The 24,011-nt window shown below is 43.3% G+C and overlaps 1 protein-coding gene across 1 annotated transcript; it reads right to left on the bottom strand.

Moving 5' to 3' along the window:
• Positions 1-1,016: 1,016 nt before the first annotated feature.
• LOC120056493 (frizzled-9) lies at positions 1,017-3,950 on the bottom strand. The gene has a single exon (XM_039004667.1). The coding sequence runs from the start codon at positions 3,303-3,305 to the stop codon at positions 1,551-1,553; it is 1,755 nt and encodes a 584-aa protein (XP_038860595.1). The 5' UTR covers positions 3,306-3,950; the 3' UTR covers positions 1,017-1,550.
• Positions 3,951-24,011: the final 20,061 nt, after the last annotated feature.

The following is a 24,011-nucleotide window of genomic DNA, read 5'->3' as shown; positions in this document are numbered from 1 at the left end:
AGGCTGGTGGGCTGGACCAGCCCAAAATGTAAATATCATCATTGTTAAGGCCTAATGTGAAATTATGAGGTATAAATGGGTCTGCAGCACAGTAGCAGAAATCTGCTATACTGTACCTATTCAACAAGGATAATGCCATGTATTCTTTAGCTTTATAAAGACTGAACTTTTGAAAAGCCTGACATTTGGACTGCCTGTGTGTTATATTTGGGAAACGCAGAGAAAAATGTCCTTAAAGGCAGTGTCATGACATCGTTAAAACTCTGTCTCTCTTTCCCGCACCATGGAATACTGTCACCTCATGTAAGTTATTTTTGCTGGAGCTGATGTTTCATTGGAAAACAGAAAGTTCAGCATAGCTTCACAAACACAGGCAGGCAGAGAGGCCTGGAGGCGCTGACTGTTTTCCAACTCAACCGAGGCTGCAGGTTAAAAAAATATTAACGCTTTTGTCAACCGACCACAAATTTGGTACAAGGCTTAACTGTGTGGAACACACAGCTTTTTGTTCGCATTTTACTCAAGCATTTTGTATTCCACAAATGTGACAGAACACTGATGCAATGCAAGGACAGAGTTATACATGAAAGGGCATATGAAATTAACAGCTGATGTCACTTGGGAAAATATGACTAGTTTTGCCAGTGAGAGCTTCATACTGTAGGTGGGTCCACAAGGTCATCAAAGTCTACTGAAAAATAAACAAAAATGAATAAATGTAGGAATGTCACCCAAACTAATGATATATTTATTTTATTCGTACAATATATTCTTGCATCTTAGATCATTATTACCTCAAGAAAATGACCACTGTAGAGCTTGTCAATTTGAAGAGGCACTGTAGCAAATCTAAATCAAAATGTTTCAGGCAAAATTAATATTTTCAAAGCAGGTATTTAAACCAAAACATTTTTATACTATTGTAGAATGTCTTTGCTTTGCTCATGTTTATGACAACTACCCCTAACAATTTGACATATGTTGTAAAGTAATGGAGAGAGTAGTCATCAGTGAAAATATATAAATATGTTTTATTAACGTCAATTTTTCAAAAAAATATAAATTTTCAAAAGGCACTTGTACATCTCAACAGGCCCTATATTCATAACTCATAACTCTTTAGTACGTGCGCTTACATACAATATACAAAAACTTATGAAACACCATGAAGAACCTGCAATTAAATATACAACACAATAAATAAACTTACAGGGAGGGGAGCATAAACCAATTATTGATACATCCATGCAAGTTCGCTTTTGCATTCATGTTCAGTTAGTTAAGCAGAAACAACCAACTTTATGGCATGCTATACAATAAATGTTCCCTTTAGAAGCTTATCTGATTCTGCTTTTGCACCAAACTGTGTGGTTTAACTGCAAGCAATGTCCCCAAACGACAGCACAAACACTGTCACTTTCAGGTATTGCTACTCAACGAACATCAGATGCAGTCCAACCTGAGCTTTTCAAAAGATCACATAACAAAATAGCCTCCTTTCCCTTTGGCATTGTCTTTACAAAACACTTTGAGAAATGTCACTTGAAGTGTCAGACGTGTGTTGGGCTCTCTATGTAAGAGTCTGTTTTGGACATGTGGAGCACCACGGGTGGGGCCTTATAGTGGCAGTGGGAGCTGCTGCAGCTGACGCTGCCACAGGGCTTCCTGCTAGTCCGCACCGCCAACTTCCTGTTGCACAGACCCTGCCAGGTCTGCAGGGTCTTGGAGCTCCACACCCACACGCCGCTGGTGATGCCCACCACCAGAGACATAAAGATCTTCAGCATGAACACCGCCACGGTGGGCACCGACTCCTCCAGGGAGCAGTCCTCGTTCCGGCGTCCAGGGAATGAAACACACTTGCTCTCCAGAACCCGGAACTTCCAGTAGTCCATGTTGAGCCTCTCATAGAAGTAGCATATGATGACGCAGGTGGCGGGCACCGTGTACAGGATGGAGAACACACCGATCTTCACCATCAGCTTCTCCAGCTTCTCCGTGTTAGTGCCGCCTGTCTTCATTATCTTGCGGATGTGGAAGAGCGCTACGAAGCCCGTGAGGATGAAGGAGGTGCCAATGACCAGGTAGCAGGACAGAGGGATGAGCACGAAGCCAGTCAGGGCGTTGACATCCATGCTGCCCACGTAGCACAGCCCCGTCAGCTCGTCCCCGGCCACCTTCCTCATGGTGAGGATGACTATGGTCTTCATGGCTGGGATGCCCCAGGCGGCCATGTGGAAGTAGCTGCTGTGGGCCTCGATGGCCTCGTGGCCCCACTTCTTACCAGCAGCCAGGAACCAGGTGAGAGTGAGGATGACCCACCAGATGGATGAGGCCATACCGAAGTAGTAGAGGATGAGGAATACGATGGTGCAGCCCGTGGACTCCAGCCCCTCCTGGATGATGTAGAACTCGCCATTCTCCCGGTCACAGGCGATGTTCTCGGCCCCGGCCACCGAGCGGATGACGAAGGCCACCGAGTAGACATTGTAGCACATGGAGAGGAAGATGATGGGCCGCTCCGGGTACTGGAAGCGCTGCGGGTCCAGCAGGAAGGTGAGGACGGTGAAGGCAGTGGAGACAAAGCAGAGTGTGGACCACACCGCCATCCAGATGAAGGCAAAGTCCTTGTCCTGCTTTGACCAGAACACGTCCACTGCAGAGGAGCAGCGTGGGGCGCACGACTGGCTCTTCTCCACGTACTGGAACTTCTCCGGGTTCTCGCAGGAGCCCAGGCTGGTGCCAGAGCGCCCGCTGGTACCTGAGCTGGGCTGCCTGGGTCTGGGGGGCACCGGGAGCATGCCCTCCCCCTTCTTGGTCTCCTGCTTTGTGTCATTCTCAGGCGCCTCCATGCACAGGGAGTTGGGGTCGTTTTTAGTGGGCAGCTTGGAGCAGTCCAGTGAGTCAGGCCAGCCGAAGCTGAACTTCTCCATGATGGGAGAGCACTTTTGCCTGGCCTGCTCACACATTGGTCGGCAGGCAGGAATGGTGGTGGACACTTTGTCAGTGCACATGGGGACGTAGAGGGAGCAGAGGAAAAAGCGCAGGTGCATGTCACAGCCATATTCCACGAGAGGGGCAAACTCATTCAGTTTGATGCTGGCCTCTGCTTGGCTTGCATATTTCATGAAGTTGGGCATTCTTGTCAAATTGTAGCCAATGCCCTGGCACATGGGGATGGTGATGGGTTCGCATTTTGCAGGTCTGCCTCTCTCTAGATCATAGACTCCGATCTCCAAGCTGGATGCAGCAATAACAAGTTGGCACCACAGTAAAATGGCAATCCTCAAATTAAAAACATCCATGGTGATATCAGTATCACGAAACACTTAACGTATTAAAACAGAAAAGAAAAGTTAAATATTTCATCCCATGAGAAAAATGTATTGGAGGAAAAAAACTGTGGCTGTAACGATTCCAGATTGATGAGTTGGTGCCCAACGTGTAAATTTCCCCACTGTCAAATCTGATGAAAACAATGTAGCATATCCGTGAGTTCCAAGGTGGCGAGAGAACTTTAATACTGATTAAAGTTATCTCCTATGGTCAAACTCCGCAAAACGTTTTTCCTGGGATCAGTATGCGAATTACCAAGGGGAATAAAAATGTGCTTGTTGTTACAGTTCCAAATCCAGTCGATTTGTTTAATGCACGATACGCTTCACATGTTTACCAAATTGAAGACAACATGTTGTGAAAGTTATAATGGAAAACAATGAGTCTATAATATACCACTGGTAGCACGCATATTAAAATCTCAAACCAGGCAGTTGAGTTGAACCGTTATTTGCCGTAATTATCCTCGGTAATGTCCTTATTTTCCGAATAGATTTTTAGTTGACAGGCAATTCAGAATCCCATGTTAGTAGGCTCCTGTTTGTAACCACACAAGCGCACAGCACGGAGGGATACTGGGTCGTTTAAAAATAGTAAAGTTGTCCAGCTCTGTCTGTCTTGCTCTCCCTCAATCGCTTGAGTGCATTATCTTTTTCTGTGCTCTCTCTCTGCCTCTTCAATAACAGGGCGGGAATTAAGTGACGAGCTTGTGTCGCCCCGCCTAAAAAAACTCATTCTCAAATGACTTTTTCTTACTGGCTTTACGCAGAAAATACGAGGTGGGAATTCAATAATGCGCCAAATTCATCTATTGGTCACCTAGCGCGGTTGATGTAATGAAAGTGCGTATATTACTCCCTGTTAAAAAAAAATTTATCGACATTCCACGCGGTGGCCTTAAGTGAAAATAGTTTAGGTTTTGTGCAACCTGATGGTGAACATGAAGTATTTTGTACCATGTTTTGTGCTGCTACCATGTTGTGCTGTTGCTATGTTGTGTTGCCACCATTTTGTTGTCATGTTGTGTTGCTACCATGCTTTGTTGTCATGTGTTGCTGCCATGCTATGTGGTTGTCTTAAGTCTCTCTTTATGTAGGGTTGTGGTGTCTCTCTTATCGTGATGTGTGTTTTGTCCTATATATTTTTTGCTTTTTGTTTAAATGTAATCCAGCCCCTGTCCTCATCAAAATAGATTTAAATTAGCATAGAGCCTGAAAAACTAATTTCCTAGGATACTGGGCCATTCCCTATTAACAAGGGGCAGATGATTGCAATCTAAATGTAATTGAGGTGTAAGCTCAATGAAGTTTGGACTTTAATGATGGCTCTTTTTATTCAGTCCATGTCAGATAGCTGTGTCTCTCTTACTGAGCAGTGACTGTACGACATGGGGTTAACTGGAACAGTTAGAGTTGAAGGCCTATTGTTCCCATCTAGTGGTCACTTTCCACACAGCACCCATCCATGGTGCATTGCACACATAGAAGAAAGAGGAGTCATAGGCTTCCACTAGTCATTGATCAATTGCTATAGTTAACATTTGGAAGCTCAGTATATGAACTGCAGCATAACGCCTGCTTTGTATGAATTTGTAAATACTTTGTGCTTGTACTCAATTGCCATCTTATCTATCAGTTTCTCAAAAACAATTGAGAAAGTGATAATTGCTTATGGTGGTCGTGCAAAACCATCTGTTTGCAACATCACCGTCTGCCTAGTACTGAGAGACTCTGAAGGGAAACAGAACAACCCATGTTGTTCTCCATATAGGCTCAGTCAGAACCCCCTCATCTCTCTTCCTCCTCCTGAGGCATACAGCCTTGTGTTTTGACAGTTTCCAATTAATGGTGCAGTAACAAAACCTATAGAAGGTCCTTCTATACACAGGGTTATTTGATTGTCTGTTTTGTTTGGACAAAATTACTAGGGCCATGTTTTCCATATGAAAACCTCTCCATCTCTGGGCCTAGGCCTACATGAGGCCAGGGTACCTCTCTATTAGGCTAACCCATATCAATTCCCCTCTTGACCAAACTGCGGGTCGGAGGGGTGACAAGAGCGGCACCTGTTTCCCAGAACCCATCTCTCAGCTCCATTGTCATGCTAAGCAGCCTTGCACAGGAGAGTGCACTCTGAGTGCCAGAGCGAGACTCCCCAAAAAACGTCCCCGTTCCTGAAGGCACTTAGGAAAGCAGGCCCACTTGTCACGTTCCCACAGACTACAGGATCGGTTCACCACTCACTGGCTTATTTTTTTTCTTTCTCCGACGGGTCAATTTCCTGCTCATTTAAATGAAATGGGATTCCTTTTGGCGGCTGTTTTTGTTTTGGCTGAGAGCTGTTTAAGCAGCGCTTTCCACGTACTCCGCAAGTCTTCTTCAGCCTGCCATGAAAGGGGCTATTCTTTGCGCTCGCTGGATGTGGAGAAAATAAAGAAAGGGAAACCGCAGCTACAAGAGCAATCAGTCAATGTTAAAATTGTAGGCATCAGGATGGGGAAGAGCTTTTTCATAAACTTCACCATTAGCTAACTTATTTAAACTAACAGGCTGCTGCACTGACACAAAGGGTGTGTGTGTGCGTGTGTGTTTCATAGGACTAATCTACCATGTTGGTCAAAGGCACAAACTGTAGGGGCACTGACATGATTCTGTAGTTCAAGAGAAGTTTGAGTTATATACGCAGAGAATAAAAAATAAAAAAATGTATATTTTGATGTGGTGCTAGAGCCTGTGTCAGAGACCACATAATTTACTAATCTCTGATTGTGTTACTATTAGTAGGTTTGCCTTTATGGTTGTGGTTGAGTTAAGAAATATGACACACAAAAAAGCCATACATAAGTGAGGGAACAATTTTGATAATGTCAAAATTACATGTTATATGACATGCTTAAAGCTAGAATCTTTAATTTAAATAATAACAAAGCGGTCGCCCCACCTTAGTTTTGGTAAAAAGTTGAGGGATGGGCCTGGAGAAATGTAGCCACTCTCAAATCCATAGACAGAGCTATGGATGCAAGGACTGACCATCCATTATATCAACATTATAGTTTAACCATGTTTTGAGGCTATACAGTGCTTGTTAACATTTACATAGTTGTCATGACTGGCCTGTTAGGGTCAGGTTACTGTGGACCACACCCGCCAGAGGGGGAGAGATCGAGAGGTATGGAAGTGGGGGGTTTTATGACACCTCACGCCCATTGTAAATCTTAAGGCAGCAGACAAAATCCCTTTATCCTCTCACTGTGGAGGAATGGAATGTATGATGGGCCTATGGAGAACCTACCTCAGAACAGTAACATGCAATAAATTAACTTTCGGACAATATGTTTCGTCAGCCAAAATGGTAGTAAGGACGATAGATGGCATATGAAAATGAATGTCGTTTTTGTTATGTTATTAAAAGTTAAATGATGACGTTATAACAAAAACATTGTAACTTGAAGAGTTTTCACAATATGCACCCGATGTTTGCATAATGTACGTTGTGTGAAAATGTCCAGATCAAAGAGGATGTTTTTGTAAAGATGAAATGTGATGTTAGTTGTCTAAATTGGATCTGAGTAAAATCCAGACCTTGCCTCGTAACTAGTTACGCCCAGAGAACTTGCCATAAAGGCGGAAACGCCAATTTCTGACCTGAGGGTATAAAACATGCGAGTTAAGAATTAACATTATGACTAGGTGACCACGAACTGCAGTCAAGGTCTGATTATTTGTAACCCCAAAACGCAACACATGGTTGAAGAAGACAAAGGAACCTTTTTACAATCTATGCTACGGATGAGTAGCTGTGTCTAAGATGGTGAATTCAAGCAGGATCACCCGGATATTGTCTCCAAGGTATCGTGTGTCTACTCTGCTTTCATTCCCATGCTGGAACCACCTATATGGCTGATTAGCCGTCCTCAGAAGACCCCTCTTTCAGAACAAGGGCGAGGAAACAGACCACCCTATACAAAGGACACTGACATCGTGAGGACAATCAGACAGTTAGACCCGGTAACCAAAGAAGTGCCGTCATCAGAGGAGAAGGCGAACCCGGTCCACGAAGAGATACCCCATCGGAGACCTTCGACACGTAATTACATCATTATATTCTGACCCATAAGAGCGGCAGTTCAGGGCAAGGTTAGGGATAAACTAAACATAGTTTACAGATGTACCCAAGTGTGCTTTTCTCTCTTTTGAAATCCCCATTTTGTGTAACACGTGTCATATTGTGTTGGCCTGCTAGGGACCTGTTTCATTGTACTAAGTTCTAATCAATAGCCCAGACTGTGTCTATGTGTATCTTATATTATCATTTTAGCTTGTTAGTAAATAAATAATAAACTCAATTGGTGTGGTACGGACTTATTTAGTGGGACTCGGGTTTGTGCAGATTCCCGGATTATGCAACGTTCAGAATGAGACTGTAGAGGAAATTAATTAATTAGCGGCTGTTGTAAAATTGATATTCTGATATTCTTTGAGTTCATTTGGGAAATAGAAACTCAATAAAACCAAACTTTCCCATGGTGCCGTAGTTTACTGAGTTAATAATTACCTGATTAATTTAACCATGTAATTATAAACAGTTAATCATTCGATGAACAGCAGTCGTCACAATCAATCCAACGTCACTACGTGGTTTACAAACATTGAAGTAAAACAAGCTAATATTTTGGGTTCTGATGGGGTATGACAGTTGAACTAAGCTCATGAGGCATTTATAAGTTATATTCTTCAAGAATCAATGGGTAGCCTACACAGTATACCATTAATTTAAAAGTCAAAACATTGATGTAGCAACTAAGGATTCTAGCTTGAATGGAAATTTTAAAAATCCTACATCTACACTCCATAAATACACAGTGTCCAAATATATATATTTTTTTAGGAGTAGCAGTTGGAACCATAACTTTTTTTAAGCCTAGAGAAATGTGACATTCTAATTGGTTGACACCCATGGTAGCCACTAGGATTTCAAAGGTTAATCTTTTCACCACCCCATTACCCATCTGCCAGCTGTCATACTCTCAAACACTAAAACACAACTGGACTCACAGCAGAGCACAACGCTGCCCTCACAAAAGACCTACTGTCTCGTCGTAATAGGTGGAATTAGTTACAAGACAGGTAATTGGTCAGATTCATGAGGTAGACATGAGAACAATGTACTATTCTATACCAAAGTTTGGTGAAACAAGGCTATAATGTTGTATCAGAGCTTAGCTTTAGGGTGCATACATGAATATGAATGAAGAGAATCGATAATAGCCCAGTCATTTAACTTCTTTCAGTAAAATTAAACTACTTGGTTGGAGATTCAAAGCCAGATTTGCACAATTAGCCCTGACCACATTTTGTCCAGGTTTCAGAAGATGAAGGTTTCATACAGTTTCAAGGAAAAACAATTTAAAAACAAGAACATACAGGAAATATTTGACAATGGTTAATTAATCTGTTCAGAACCTATTTAGGAAGACTGCTCCACCCAGAGACAAAGTTTAAACAAGATAGTTTCCATCTTGGCTCAGTGAAAACTCAATACTGGTATTCTTACTTGAAAAAAACATATTACTTTTACATTGTGTCTCCAGACAGACCTGCCTTTTACAACATTTGTGGTGTCTTTCCCCTGCCACTTATTTTCATTAAGGACGAGCGTGTTTGTGTAGCGTCTCGCTCTAAATGCTTTGCACATAAGTCATCGATTTCCCTAATGAGTGACAGTCCACAAAAGCGTCCAATTCTTTTGCTTGGAAAACACATCTGCCTTCTCAATCAAACTTGGTGTGGTACCACAGTGACCTGTATGGCTTTAGGGGCAGATGAAGTAGAGAGATGGTGAATTTGCCTATTTCAACCACAGGCCAAGACGACATGGTGTTTGCGGTCTTCTGCTGGCTTCTGCCCTGAAATAGAGCAAACCTGGCAGTAGCTGCACGCGTTTGGCCTCCTCAGAACTATGAACAGAATGCAGGATGCCAAGGAAAGCAAATATTTTGGGAAATTTGAACAGAAACTGTCAGGAGTCTGGGCTCTAGATGCAGCAGACTCCATTAAATAGTCCCCTCTTGTTACTAGAGAAATCAGACATTGGAGGGAAAAAAATCTTCAAATGTGAGACTTATACCAGCAGTGTGGAATATAGGCCTACAGCCTCATTCTTCTTCACCTTTGCTACAAACTCAGTTTAGGTAAAGGAGGGGGCAAAACATCTCAGCCCAAGAGGTCTCTACAAAGCAAACAGACACTCACTCACTCTCATGTCCCACTAGGACCTGAGGGATGGAAACATACGTATGTGGCAGCAGCAGTTAAGGCATCCATAGTTTCCTAGACTAAACTGTTCGGGAAACAGTTTGTGCATACTGTATATTATGACTACATTGTGACATTTTTGTTCGTTTTGGTCTCCGCCAAGGTTTTTTTTGCTTGTTCGTGCACAAACGTTTCTCGAGGCATTCTCAAGTCTACGCCCCTTCGTCGGTGATTGGTCAACAGTAGGGATTCTTCAATAAAGTGTTTGTTGTCATTCAATGTGAGACAAATCATTTATGCACATTTTTTCACTTAAGAAATACTTCCCCAAACATCTTAGTTAGATGTAAAATTGCACGACTAAGATCTCCTCTGCAGAAGCGGGAAAAATACCTGGAAGGGGTGCTTCCACCTCACTTGTCACCGCCTCTGGGGCCGCCTCTTTACTCAAGGGCAGTGTCTTTACGGGACACAAACACACACACAGTCCCGTCTCTCATGCCTGAACAGACAGCAGATATTTATATCACAGCCACGGGAATACATTTAGAGCATGAGCCTGGCTTGTCGACTCCCTAGAGGGGCTAGACATGTGAGCTGTAAGCCCTTGAGCAGTGCACAGCAAAATAGTTCTTGAGAACAACCTAAAAGAAAGAAACAGTGTAGATCAGCTGACTGAGCATGCCCGTGCACATTAATATAGATTATAAAAGTACTCCGATAATTATTCTCATTTCTAAAGTATAGTCTTACCCACAATGATCAAAAATAAGCCACTTCCCACCATCAATGTTGAGACTATCAGTAAACCACAGCTATAAACCCTATAGACCAATATTGCTATTCAAATAAAGTCAATTGATTGGACATGATTTGGAAAGGCACACACCTGTCTATATAAAGGTCCCACAGTTGACAGTGCACGTCAGAGCAAAATCCAAGCCATGAGGTCGAAGGAATTTTCCATAGAGCTCAGAGATTTTGTCGAGGCACAGATCTGGGGAAGAGTACAAAAACATTTATGCAGCATTGAAGGTCCCCAAGAACACAGTGGCCTCCATCATCCTTAAATGGAAGAAGTTTGGAACCACCAAGACTCTTCCTAGAGCTTCCCACCCGGCCAAACTGAGCAATCGAGGGAGAAGGGCCTTGGTCTGGGAGGTGACCAAGAACCCAATGGTCACTCTGACAGAGCTCTAGAGTTCCTCTGTGGAGATGGGAGAACCTTCTAGAAGGACAACCATCTCTGCAGCACTCCACCAATCAGGCCTTTATGGTAGAGTGGCCAGACGGAAGCCACTCCTCAGTAAAAGGCACATGACAGCCCGCTTTGACTTTTCCAAAAGGCACCTAAAGACTCTCAGACCATGAGAATCGAGATTCTCTGGTCTGATGAAACCAAGATTGAAGTCTTTGGCCTGAATGCCAAGTGTCACGTCTGAAGCATGGTGGTGGCAGCATTATGCCGTAGTGATGTTTTTTCAACGGCAAGGACTGGGAGACTAGTCAGGTTCGAGGGAAAGATGAGCAGAGCAAAGTACAGAGAGATCTTTGATGAAAACCTGCTCCAGAGCGCTCAGGACCTCAGAATGGTGCGAAGGTTCACCTTCCAACAGGACAACGACCCTAAGCACACAGCTTAGACAATGCAGGAGTGGCTTCGGGACAAGTCTCTAAATGTCCTTGAGTGGGCCAGCCAGAGCCCGGATTTGAACCCGATCGAACATCTCTAGAGAGAACTGAAAATAGCTTTGCAGCGACGCTCCCCATCCAACCTAACAGAGCTTGAGAGGATCTGCAGTGAAGAATGGGAGAAACTCCCCAAATACAGATGTGCCAAGCTTGTAGCGTCATACCCAATAAGGCTTGATGATGTAATCGCTGCGAAAGGTGCTTCAACAAAGTACTGAGTAAAGGTTTGAATACTTATCTAAATGTGATACTTCAGTTTTTTTTTAAATAAATTAGCAAACATTTATAAAAACCTGTTTTTGCTTTGTCATTATGGGGAATTGTGTGGGAATTATGGGGAATTTTATCAATTTTAGAATAAGGCTGTAACGTAACAAAATGTGGAAAAAGTCAAGGGGTCTGAATACTTTCCGAAGGCACTGTACATGTAGGTAAGGGTAAAAGTGTCTAGGCAATCAGGATATATAATAACCAGAGTAGCAGCAGCAGCATGTGTAAAGAGTGTGAAAGTGTGTCAATATGCATGTGTGTGTGTCTGTGTTGCTGTGTCAGTATGGTATGTGTGAGTGTGTGAGTAGAGTCCAGTGAGTGTGCATTCAGCCAGTGCAAGAGAGTCCATGCAACAACAAAAAAAGGGGGTCAATGGAAACAGTCCGGGTAGCCATTTGATTAATTGTTCAGCAGTCTTATGGCTTGGGGGTAGAAGCTGTTCAGGAGCCTTTTGGTCCCAGACTTGGCACTCTAGTACCACTTGCCCTGCAGTAGCAGAGAGAACAGTCTATTTGTATTTGTATTTGCATTTATTATGGATCCCCATTAGCTGCTGCCAAAGCAGCAGCTACTCTTCCTGGGGTCCAGCAAAATTAAGGCAGTTTATACAATTTTAAAAACATTACTTGGGTGGCTGGAGTCTGAACATTTTTGGGCCTTCCTCTGACACCGCCTGGTGTAGGTGTCCTGAATGGCAGGGAGCTCGTCCCCAGTGATGTACCGGGCCGTATGCACTACCCTCTGTAGCTCCTTGTGGTTGGCCAAGCAGTTGCCATACCATGCGGTGATGCAGCCAGTCAAGAGGCTCTCAATGGTGCAGGTGTATAACTTTTTGAGGATTTGAGGACCCATGCCAAATCTTTTCAGTCTCCTGAGGAAGAAGAGGCGTTGTCGTGCCCTCTTCACGACTGTGTTGGTGTGTTTGGGCCATGATGTCTCCTTAGTGATGTGGACACCGAGGAACTTGAACCTCTTGACCGGCTCCACTACAGCCCCGTCGATGTGAATGGGGGTGTGCTCAGCCCTCCATTTCCTGTAGTCCATAATCAGCTCCTTTGTCTTGCTGACGTTGAGGGAGAGGTTGTTGCACTGGCACCACACTGCCAGGTCTCTGACCTCCTCCCTGTAGCCTGTCTCATCATCGTAGGTGATCAGGCCTACCACCGTTGTGTCATCGGCAAACGTAATGATGGTGTTGGAGTCATGCACGGCCACGCAGTCGTGGGTGTACAGGGAGTACAGGAGGGGACTAAGCATGCACTCCTGAGGGGGCCCCGTGTTGGCGGATGTGTTGTTCCCTACCCTCACCACTTGGGATCGGCCCATCAGGAAGTCCAGAATCCAGGTGGAGAGGGAAGTATTTAATCCCAAGGTCCTTAGCTTAGTGATGAGGGCACTGTGGTGTTGAACGCTGAGCTGTAGTCAAGCTGTAGACATCATTCTCAAGTTCCTTTTGTCCAGGTGGGAAAGAGCAGTGTGTGGAGTAGAGGTCTTCACGGATCCACCTGTACCCGAATACACGAGACCCGATCCGGGACCCGAGCATGTCCGGATCCAGAATCCTAAACAATGTCACGGGTCTGGGTCGGCTCTGATGTGATTGTCACAGGTCTCAGGTATGTGTCATTTTAACTGACTTGTCCGAAAGGGCCGTACACATTCAAAGGCAACTGCTGCAGTAGAGAAAGATATATTTGAACATTTATGCTGCTGCTCTTGCTTTTCACAAGAATGGAGAGTGGCGCGTGTAGCTTGTTGTTGGCCAATCATAAGTCATCAAAGCAGCAATAGGCTACAGTCATAGAGACTCCATGTGTGGCAAAAGTTACGCTTCGAACACACCGACTGCGTCATTGCGTTTCGATACACCAGAAGTACATTCATTTCCAATGGAACGCTGCATTTGCCTTGCAGCATTGCGTTGCAGAGGCAGTTGCAGTGCGTTCTGTGTGGTGCATACGTTCGATAAATCGAACGTATGCATCAAATTGTATGAGTGGACTTGACAGAAAGTAGCAAAATATGAATGTAGATTTTTTTTTGCACACATTCAGTAAAAATTTGGGATTACATAAAAACATAGACATGCATAGACATGAACATGATAAGCCAAACCATTACCTAGCATAACTATAGTTATTAGATAGCTATCATGGACATGTCACCTACTGTACACATAGACACACACGGTTATTTGACCAAATTATCAGGGGTACAGTAGTATCTACCATTTCCATTACTATTTATCTAGCATTCACACTCTTTCAAACATGAAAATTTGGTAAAGTTATCAGGGGTAGTAACTAGCATAATTTATTTGACTATTTCTTTCAAACACACCTCATTGGCTAGGTTAGCAAGCTAGGTTAGCTAGCTAGCTAACGCTAACTAGCCACATCTAGCACAAGCTCACTACTAAACTGACCTGGCAATCCTACTATCGTGGACACTTGTCTCCAAGCAGCATTTTTTGTGTTTATGTCCCTGTAGCTGTCAGCAGTTGTGTCAAAAAGACACGGTTTTGAGGATACTGCGAAAATGATTCTCTCCTCCATGTGTCCAACCGCATGCGACCATTTGCAAAAGGTACCTGCATCAGTATAGTTGCCTAGCTGCGCAAAATGTTATGCAGCAGTGATGCAATGACGCAGTCGGTGTGTTCGAAGCGTTAGAATACCAGCAGCATACCACCCTGCTGGCTTGCTACTGATGCTTAGCAGGGTCAACCCTGGTTGGTCCTTGGATGGGAGACCAGATGCTGCTGGAAGTAATGTTGGAGGGCCAGTAGGAGGCACTCTTTCCTTTAGTCTAAAAAAAGATCTCAATGCCCCAGGACAGTGATTGGGGACATTGCCCTGTGTAGGAGGCTGTCTTACAGCTGGGACGTTAAACGGGTGTCCTGACTCTCTTTGGTCACTAAAAGATCCCAAGGCATTTATTGTAGGGGTGTTAACCTTGGTGTCCTGGCTAAATTCCCAGTCTGGCCCTCATACCATCATGGCCACCTAATCATCCCCAGCTTCCAATTGGTTTACTCACCTCCTCTCCCCTTTAACTATTCCCCAGGTTGTTGCTATAAATGAGTATGTGTTCTCAGTCAACTTACCTGGTAAAATAAAAAAGGAGATATCTAATCGATGGAATGAGAAGGATAGGCTAAAACGACCAAGAGCTAATAGGTAGGCTGTTACTTAATACTCTGAATGGAGTTGTTATCTGTAACTGTAGAATGAGGAAGTGCATGCACTGTAGCCTAACTAGCTTCTCCCGGTTTGATGCAGTCAAGACAGGTACTACCTAATCATATTTGATGATAAATAACCTAGATATTGCAGCTATTAGTCTACTCTAGCGTGAGTCGGCTTGGTTGGTTGCTGTCCCTGCTCACAGTATGGCCCCTCCCCCGCCTGCTAGAGCAGCACCTCTCTCCTCAACCTGGTCTCAGAGCATTTTGTATTATTCTTTCCTTAATCCATGACACTTTATTTAGTATGATATCTTACATTTTGTATGGTATGTATTAATTTGTGTATCTCCAGCACCCATTTTGTATGATATGTTACAAATTACAATTCATATTATATGTTACTAATTTTCAAAAAGTACAATATGTTACGAATTTGACAAACGTAAGATATGTTATGAATTCTAGCTAGGTAGCTAACGTTAGCTAAACTAGGGGTTAGGGTTAAGGTTAGGGTTAGGGTTAAGTTTAGGAGTTAGGTTAAAGGGTTAAGGTTAGGGTTAGGGTTAGCTAAAAGGGTTAATGTTAGGGTTAGCTAAAAGGGTTAAGGTTAGGGTTAGCTAAAAGGGTTCATGTTAGGGTTAGCCAACATGCCAAGTATTTGCAAAGTAGCTAAAAAGTAGTAAGTAGTTGGAAAGTTACTAGTTAGCTAAAATTATAAAGTTGTCCATGATGAGATTCGAACTTGCAACCTTTGGGTGGCTAGATGTTCACATTATACACCCACCAATCACCCTTCTTTCATTTTTGCCTTAAGTAACCATCTGTCTTATGTAACCATACCAAACGTAACATAGCATACTAATTTGAGTGTCCCGGATTTACATGTACTATGTTATGTCTGCTCTCATTCATCTTGCGCTTTATCAGCACCAGTTAATAAAGTAGCTTAAATCAAAATGTATGCATATTGAGTCCGGGTGGGAAAGTCCTAGGTCCATTTCGGAACGGGTCCAACTTTATGGTCCCGTGAAGACCTCTAGTGTGGAGTTCAGTAGAGATTGCGTCATCTGTGGATTTGTTGGGGCACTCGTCCTATTGTTTTATTCAGCTTGCGGCCCAGCAGGGGATAAAGATGGGAGCAGAGGTGAGAACAGGGGTTGTGGAGACAGGGGGGCTTATATTAGCCCCAGCTGAAGGAAAGGAAAGGCCACTGGCACATGAGACTGACTGCTGGAGGACAAGAGACGCCTGACGCGACGGTGGCAGATTAAGATATATCGCCCGCCTCTTCCTCCCATTTACTCTCTCCTTCCCCCTCCCTCTGCTCTGGTTCTCCTTCTCCCCCTCCCCTCCTAACCCTATCACCTCCCTCCCCGGCTTGGGTTACCAGCAAGGCAGGCATGCCAAACAAGTCCTATTAATACAGTGTGGACGGACAGAGGGGCCAGGTGGCATCTCCATGACCGGCAGTGAGTGGCTGGTTTTGACTAGATGGTATACAGCTTACAATTCTGTATGTCAGAATTGACTTTTCAGGTAAGGAGAGGAGAATGGGTAAGGAGAACTCACACAGCAGGATAGGAAAATTAGGTTAAGGTTAGGAAAAGGGTAAGGGTTAGGTACAACAACAACAACAATTTGACATGAACTGTATGCCATCGAGACATGACCGGAGTGGCTGGGCCAGGGCGTGGCAGGCAGCAGTGCCCACTAAGGGGGCAGATGGTAACAGGGGGGCCAGATATGTGTCACAGAGGACATGCACAGCTCAGGTCAGACGGACTGTCACTGGGATGTGACATTTATGAGACAGAGGTGTAAATGTGTATAGGCCTAGACTCTCACGAAGAGGGGAGACATACACAAGTCCACAGCCCAATATCAACTCCATCTCAATGTGTTGTCCAAACGAACAGATTCATTCAAATTAGAAAGCTAAACATCAATCATTTAAAGCTCAGTGCACATTGATTCATTTTCAACTGATAAAATTGTGCATGAGGCAAAATCAAACTCAATCTATCAATTCAAACACTTTCAGATCATGGGATGAATGTTTTATATTATCTACACGGCGCCATCCCCCTGCTCTCAGGGTTTTTTCCTTGGGAGCTACAGGTTCCAATACACCGCTCCAGTTCCCAATGTCCTGTCACTCAAAGAGGTCTTTCTCTCCCACCTCCCCACCTCCTCTCTCTTTTCATCCCTTCCTAAACGCTGTCCCTTTTTCTCACCTTCCTACTCATAGAAAGACTGATGGACACACATGCACATACTCTACACACACACACCAATGCACAGAGTACAGTAGAACCAGTGTCTGTTTCCTACCCCTACTACAGTGTTCCTCTCAATGATGTCTTTGACTTGAGCCTCGGCGCCATCCCCCTGCTCTCAGGGTCTTTTCCTTGGAGCTACAGGCTCCAACACACCGCTCCAGGTTCCCAATGTCCTGTCACTCAAAGAGGTCTTTCTCTCCCACCTCCCCACCTCCTCTCTTTTTCGTCCCTTCCTAAACGCTGTCCCTTTTTCTCACCTTGCTTCCTCTCCTAATGCTGTCCCCCTTGTTCCCCCTCTACCAGTGCTTTTGCATAAACACCAGGTCCTCACTAGCATAAAGCTCTGATTCTTCTCCTCCGTATTGAAAAGAGGGGGTACAACGAGGAAAAAGAAAAACATACACTGTGGCCAAAAGTATGTGCACGTCGTATTAATGTATTAATGCATGGGCATTAATAGTGAGTTGGTCCCCCCTTTGCTGCTATAACAGCCTCCACTCTGTGGACAAAAGTATGTGCACGTCGTATTAACGTATAGCCTTCCCAGAAGAGAGGAGGCTGTTATAGCAGCAAAGGGGGAACAACTCCAAATTAATGCCCATGATTTTGAAATTAGATGTTTGATGAGCAGGTGTCCACATACTTTTGGTCATGTAGTGTAACTTAGTTACTGTAACACCAAGATATTTACCTAAACACCTTATGGTGCTCTCAGTTATTGTGTATGGTTCAAAACTTACATTTCTGACCAATGATCATTTGTGTGGGGGTTTAAAAACACTGATGCCAAGAAAGGTCATTTAAAAATAAACCACAGCCTTGCAGGTCACTACAACTGGACATGTGATTGGAACAATTATTTCTCTTTTTATTAAGTGGCCCCTTTTTATAGGTCTATTGAATACAAAGTGTGTATTCAGTTGGAGCCAGCAGAAATGGGGCATTTATGCTGCATGTAAAAACAGAAACTTGTGTTTCTCTTTTAATTGTTCTAAATGCTGGGGACTAGAGTGGGCATTTAAGGGAGAATGGAGGTGCAATCATCAGAAACAGACCTGGGGCTACGTTTCGCCATGCTGTTTGCTACATATCCCATGAGAAAATGTTGCATTTTGATGTCCCCACACAGCGGCTGGAGCTGCATCAAGTGGTCTCAGATGGCCAAGGGAAGCTGTGCGGGGTAGCTTTGGCATGTGGGAAAATGACATCTCTGTAGGCCAATCAAAAGGTTGAGATGAGGACCATATACAATATTTTTCCTGCCTTGAAGGGTACATTCAACCCCCCTGATTCATTGTTTTCCTTAAAACCAACCTCTTAGCCTTAGGACAAAGATCATTTCAAATGCAGTATATTGTATCATTATTCGCAATTTCTCAACAACAAAACAATTAAACTCCTTGATAATATTGGTGATATTAAAAATGACAGTAGGATTTCAAAATCGACCCAGGAATAACCTTTATTTGTTATGTCCTTTCTGCCCATCTCATCCATCAACCTTCTCCTCCTTCTGTATCACTCCATCCATCCACAGGCTGGCAAGGGACTGTGCCTGTGCCATTTAACCCTGCTCTACATGAACAAATAGCTCACCACACCAGAGAAAGCAGGGAGCATAATATTTACATCAACAATGACCCTCTGTGCCCAACAAGGTAACCATGTCGGCATTAGTCTACCCAAAAACCAATCACCCAAATAATGTTCAAGATGAAAAGGTTGTAGTCTTTGGAAGAACTCGCTTCAGCTCCATTTGAAATCCTTCAAGAAAAACATCGGGGAAAAGCTGAGCTGTCAAATCTGCAAGTAATTATACAGAGGGTCCGAGAGAAAAAAAGGGCCCTCCGCTTGATATGCAAGGAAAGAGGCCTGAACAAAAACACCACTGTTTTATGACGTCCCCTTGTAGGTTTCTCCGCCCCTCGACATATAAGCCTACATATACTTGACCCCCAACAGAGAGAGGAGCTCTCATACCTTGAGGAGGAGCCCTCATACCCTGCTTGTAGTGGCAGGAACCGAATCTCCAAGATATGGTGATAAGCAATCAGCTCCTTGACAAAGCCACTTCTGTATTGGAGGGGAAAAGAAAGGAAACATCCTCCTTCTCTCTATCTTCAGTGCGCTGCAATTCCAAACAGCAGGGAGTGTGTTTAATCAGAGGGAGAGCAGTGAGAGGAAAAGAAAACACAACCTTTCCTAAACCTGAAAAAAATGGGGGGATGGCGGCACCACTTTAGATGTTATGAATAGGACATTGATCCACCAAATGGGGCTGAGAGGGGATCGAATGTACGCAAACGGCCTAGGAGTGTTTTCATAAATTATTACTCTAAGAATCATAATAATGCCAGGCAGAGTTGATTTAAGAGTAGGGTGTGTTTCTTTTTTCTCCTCAGCATGTTCCCTATGTGCCTGGTTAGACATGTTCCGAAGGCTTCTGTATAGCGTGGCTTTCGTCTTGGCCCTGATGCTGGCTGGGGCTGAATTGGCTAGCTGACTTGGCTGGTTCTCTCACCCAGTGTGTGCCGCAGCCATAATGCTCTCTCTGGCTCATTGACTCCTGGGGAGTGAGGACACACACACACACACACACACGCCAGTGAGCGCTTGCGCATCTCAAAGGCCATGTTTCTGTCAGCACCACTGGTATATTAAAGTAGACCCAGCAGAACAGGCATGGTAGTGAAACCGTGCCCCTCTGGTCATCCAACTCCCAGGACACAACTAATCTTAGACGTTTCTTGGAGCTCCGTTTGATGTGCCATCATCACCTGAGTGATTTTGACCGTACCTCCATCTACCCCAAGAGAGCATTGGCACCCATGGGCTATGTAACTAAAAGCATAGGCCAACAATTACTTCTGATGTTGCTGTAGGTTTGGGAGTGTTTTTAACCCACTGCATCCTCTTCATCTTTAAGTACATACAAACTGTCAAGTGTGTCAAGCCCCTAACGTCATCGTCTCAGCTCGGTGTGGTCTACCTCACCCAGAGAGTAAATGGTATCACAGTTTCTGATAATATCTTCGTTGTTGCTGGGTGGCTCCGTTGGTCCTGCCTCTCTGCAGACTCCATGGCAGCGCTATCTTATCTGGCTGGCCTTCCTCTATGGATGCTCATTGGGTTCCATCGTCTCCTCCTCAGGAACAAACTAGAGCTCAGGCATAGAGCTGATCCCTTTGTGTAGACCTTATCGGCTTGTTCCATCTGAAGGCGCTATCTGCTCAGAGTTTGCACGAAGGCCTGTGTACACAAACAGAACTGCAATGGGCTTGTACTGTCTAGACATGCAATGGGCTTGCATTGTGGTAGGTCGAAAACTTAAGTAGGCGTTTGAGCATCTTCATAAAACCTTTTTACAGTTTCATCGCAATACATAAAAATGATGCTTTTCATATGAATATTATACCCTGGGACTGGTATCTGTAACACACACCTAGGGTACAAAGTTAGACAATTGAGATGCACCTTAAATTGTACACCAACCTGTGTAATTACAGTGTAAAACTTGAATGTAAGCACAATGAGTGGATAAAACATGCTTGATAGACTGACCAACCCTTTCACAGGGTGTCACCCTGGAGAGAACTACTGTATCAAGACAAAAACACACTGCTCTTTGCTGCCAACCGTTGGCATGAAAAAGAAGACAAAAAGAGGACAAAACTTTGGGACTGAGTTATATGGATGTGGTGAGAGTTCAGACGCACTCTCCAGCGGGCTTAACATACAAACCCTCAGCGTATCTAACTCATATGATTGGCAGTCTGCTTCTCAACTTAAAGGGGAACTTATTAGGGGAGTAATTGACTTTGACAAATCTTGGATGATAGGTTAGTAACTTGATGGAGCGTCTCAAAAGTTTGAAAAGGAACGTAGCCAGCGGTTGGGTATACATAGGCACTGAGCCTTTTGCACAGGAGTAAGTCTTCAGAGAAAGGGGGGCTGACAGGTGAAAACTGCCTTTGTACAACATTACATTAGGTTATTTTATCAACTTAAACTTGAATGTGTATTTACAGGAAAATATATCAAAAGACGAAGAATATCAGAATCATTGTTAAATCATCTGAAAAGGAGCACATTCTGAATGTTGCTGATACTGATATTGTGGGTGTGCAGTTATGCCTTTAATGTGGACAGGGTGAGAGGGCACAAAAAGTGGAGGGGTACGCATTTTACCTTTGTAGGATGCCAACAAAGAAAACTAAACCGCTCCATTCATTCAGCAAGCCTAAAATATCCAGTATTTATTTTGAATCAATTGCAATTACGACCCCAAGGAAAACAGGGTTCAGTTTACCTCAGCTTCAAAACCTTTAGTAGGATAAGCATTTTCTTCAGCCCTCTGTAAAACAGCCTCAGGGAACCCCAAGGAACTGAAGAGGGGCTTGTCTGACTGGGTTTACAACGATGACCTCCAATGCTGTGCTTTGCGTGAGTGAGAGTGAGTGTCCACAGTTTATAAAGGCAGCATTATATGGTCTGACCTTTTGCTGAATGTGTCAGAAAGGACACCGTCACAAACCATACATGACTGTAGAGCAACCTAAATGAGAGGTTTCACACCCGCACTGGCTAATGTAATGGATGCAAATATATTCACACCAGACTAAAAACTCTCCACGCACAAAATACCCAAATCCAAGCCTTTCAAGTCCCAAAGACGAGAGTACAAAGCCAAGTGTTCTGTCTTTATCACTCAAAGACAAGCACTTCAGATACTTTAGAGGAAATGTTAATGGTTAGACTTCCCAAATCCTAACTAATTCCCAAAACCCTACCTCAACAACACTCCTTCGCCATTCATTACTCAATATATATTCTCAATAAATAGAATGTAGTCATCAACACCAAATAATTACTCTAACCCATTACTTGGTAGTGATATTTCAGATTCCATCCTGTATCTTCATAAATGAACAATAACAAGTCCAAATATTGCACTTTCAATACAAGGTAAATGGACACTCTTAGCAAAAAGGGTTCCAAAAGGGTTCTTTGGCTGTCCCCATAGGAGAACCCTTTTTGGTTCCAGGTAGAATCCTTTTGGGTTCCATGTAGAACCCTCTGTGGCAAGGCTTCTACCTGCAACCAAAAATAGTTATTCAAAGGGTTCTCCTATGGGGACAGCTGAAGAAACCTTTTAGGTTCTAAATAGCATTTTTTTTTCAAGGGGGTAGATTCAGTGCAATCCACTGCACTTTAGATGCTGACTGAATCACGCTCAAAACATTTTTTATTTATTACAGACTATACTGTAAACATAATTACTCAACAGCATTCATGGATTCTAAACAAATGTGGTTGCTCACCCTCCCACATAAACAAATCTTAAAATAACATAACTTTGCAATTGGACAGACTTTTGAAAGTCATAGTAAAAGGAATTTGGATGTCCTGATTCAAATATAAGCCTGCACTCATTCATTTAAAGTCAAGAGGACAAGATCACAGAGGGAATGACAACTAAAACGAGAGGCAGAGTACATCCCTGTGGACCAGAGCAGGATTGTGGACAGATATGTATAGTCTCGGTCTTGCATCTGTGTATGATGGAAATACATAAATACCCACACCCATTCCACATTTAGCCAGAAGTGCACAATTTACACAGCAACAACCACGTTTAAATTATTGCTACTGATTTTCTTATTGGGGCTCAAAAGAAACCGGGCGTGCCCTGCAAACACAAACTTCCAAATGAACACCTACAATTACAAATGCCCGAGCTGCTGCCTTTGATGACGTGTTAGACGAGTAGTTGTCTTTTCTACTTGCAATATGAAGATGGCCGTTTTGTGTCTACTGAACATGACCAGAATAGTTGAAATATGAAGCATAATAGCCAGCGATAGCATTAGCACCAGACACACTTAGTTTGCAAAGCCTCAAACAGCCAGAGCATGGAATGGTGACATCAGCAAAACGGCATCAACCAAAGCCACTCAACGCAACTTAGATTTTTTTTATCTCACAAAGCTAACTCTGACTGATGCTTCTCAATTGACCAACATTGACCGAAACCACTATTTCTAAAGGGCATCTGGTTTGGATTAATTGTATTTGACCATAAAATAATGTCAGTTATTGTGGGTTGAAAAAACTAAATCAAAACGCATGCCAAGAGAAAAGGGATGAAACGTTCAACGTGACTGGATAGACAATGTAGGAACCACCAAATTATTTGGGACAACTGCATATTTGTTCCCCTTTATTAAAGCATTTTGCACCAGAGAAAAAAACATTTATCTCCCCTTAAATTAAACCATCAGACCACTAAAACCATTTGATTTGTACCTCTAGTGTTTAATGACAACACCTTTGAGTCCTGGTTCCAAAGTGGCAGCATGCATTTTGAGCATGTGTACTTTGATGGCTCTCTACTGTCTTTAAATTAATTACAAGAAAAATGTGGGTTATCAAGGCCAATTTCTTTAATTTCGTAAAACTAAGAAATCTTATTCAAGCGCTTCAAAAGAATCTGGATGAACGCAAGGCATCTAGCTTTGAAAAGATACTGAAAGAAGCTGCTACGCCAAAGAAGTTGATTGCCAATTTATATCAAGGGTTAATTGAAACTCCTGATTCGGAAAGTATTCAGACACTTCCCTTTTTCCACATTTTGTTACGTTACTGCCTTATTCTAAAATGGATTAAAAAAAAATGTTATCCTCAGCAATCTACACACAATACCCCATAACGACAAAGCAGACAGGTTTTTAGACATTTTTGCTAATGTATAAAAAAATAAAAGAAATAAACATAAATACCTTATTTACATAGGTATTCGGACCCTTTGCTATGAGACGCGAAATTGAGCGCAAGTGCATCCTGTTTCCATTGATCATCTTTGAGATGTTTCTACAACCTGATTGAAGTCCACCTGTGGTAAATTCAATTGATTGGACATGATTTGGAAAGGCACACACCTGTCTATATAAGTTCCCACAGTTGACAGTACATGTCAGAGCAAAAATCAAGCCA

The sequence above is a fragment of the Salvelinus namaycush genome, chromosome 12 (assembly GCF_016432855.1).
Source record: "Salvelinus namaycush isolate Seneca chromosome 12, SaNama_1.0, whole genome shotgun sequence".
NCBI classification, from domain to species: domain Eukaryota; kingdom Metazoa; phylum Chordata; class Actinopteri; order Salmoniformes; family Salmonidae; genus Salvelinus; species Salvelinus namaycush.
The sequence above is the reverse complement of the archived record's forward strand: the minus strand, read 5'-3'. Positions and strand labels throughout refer to the sequence as shown.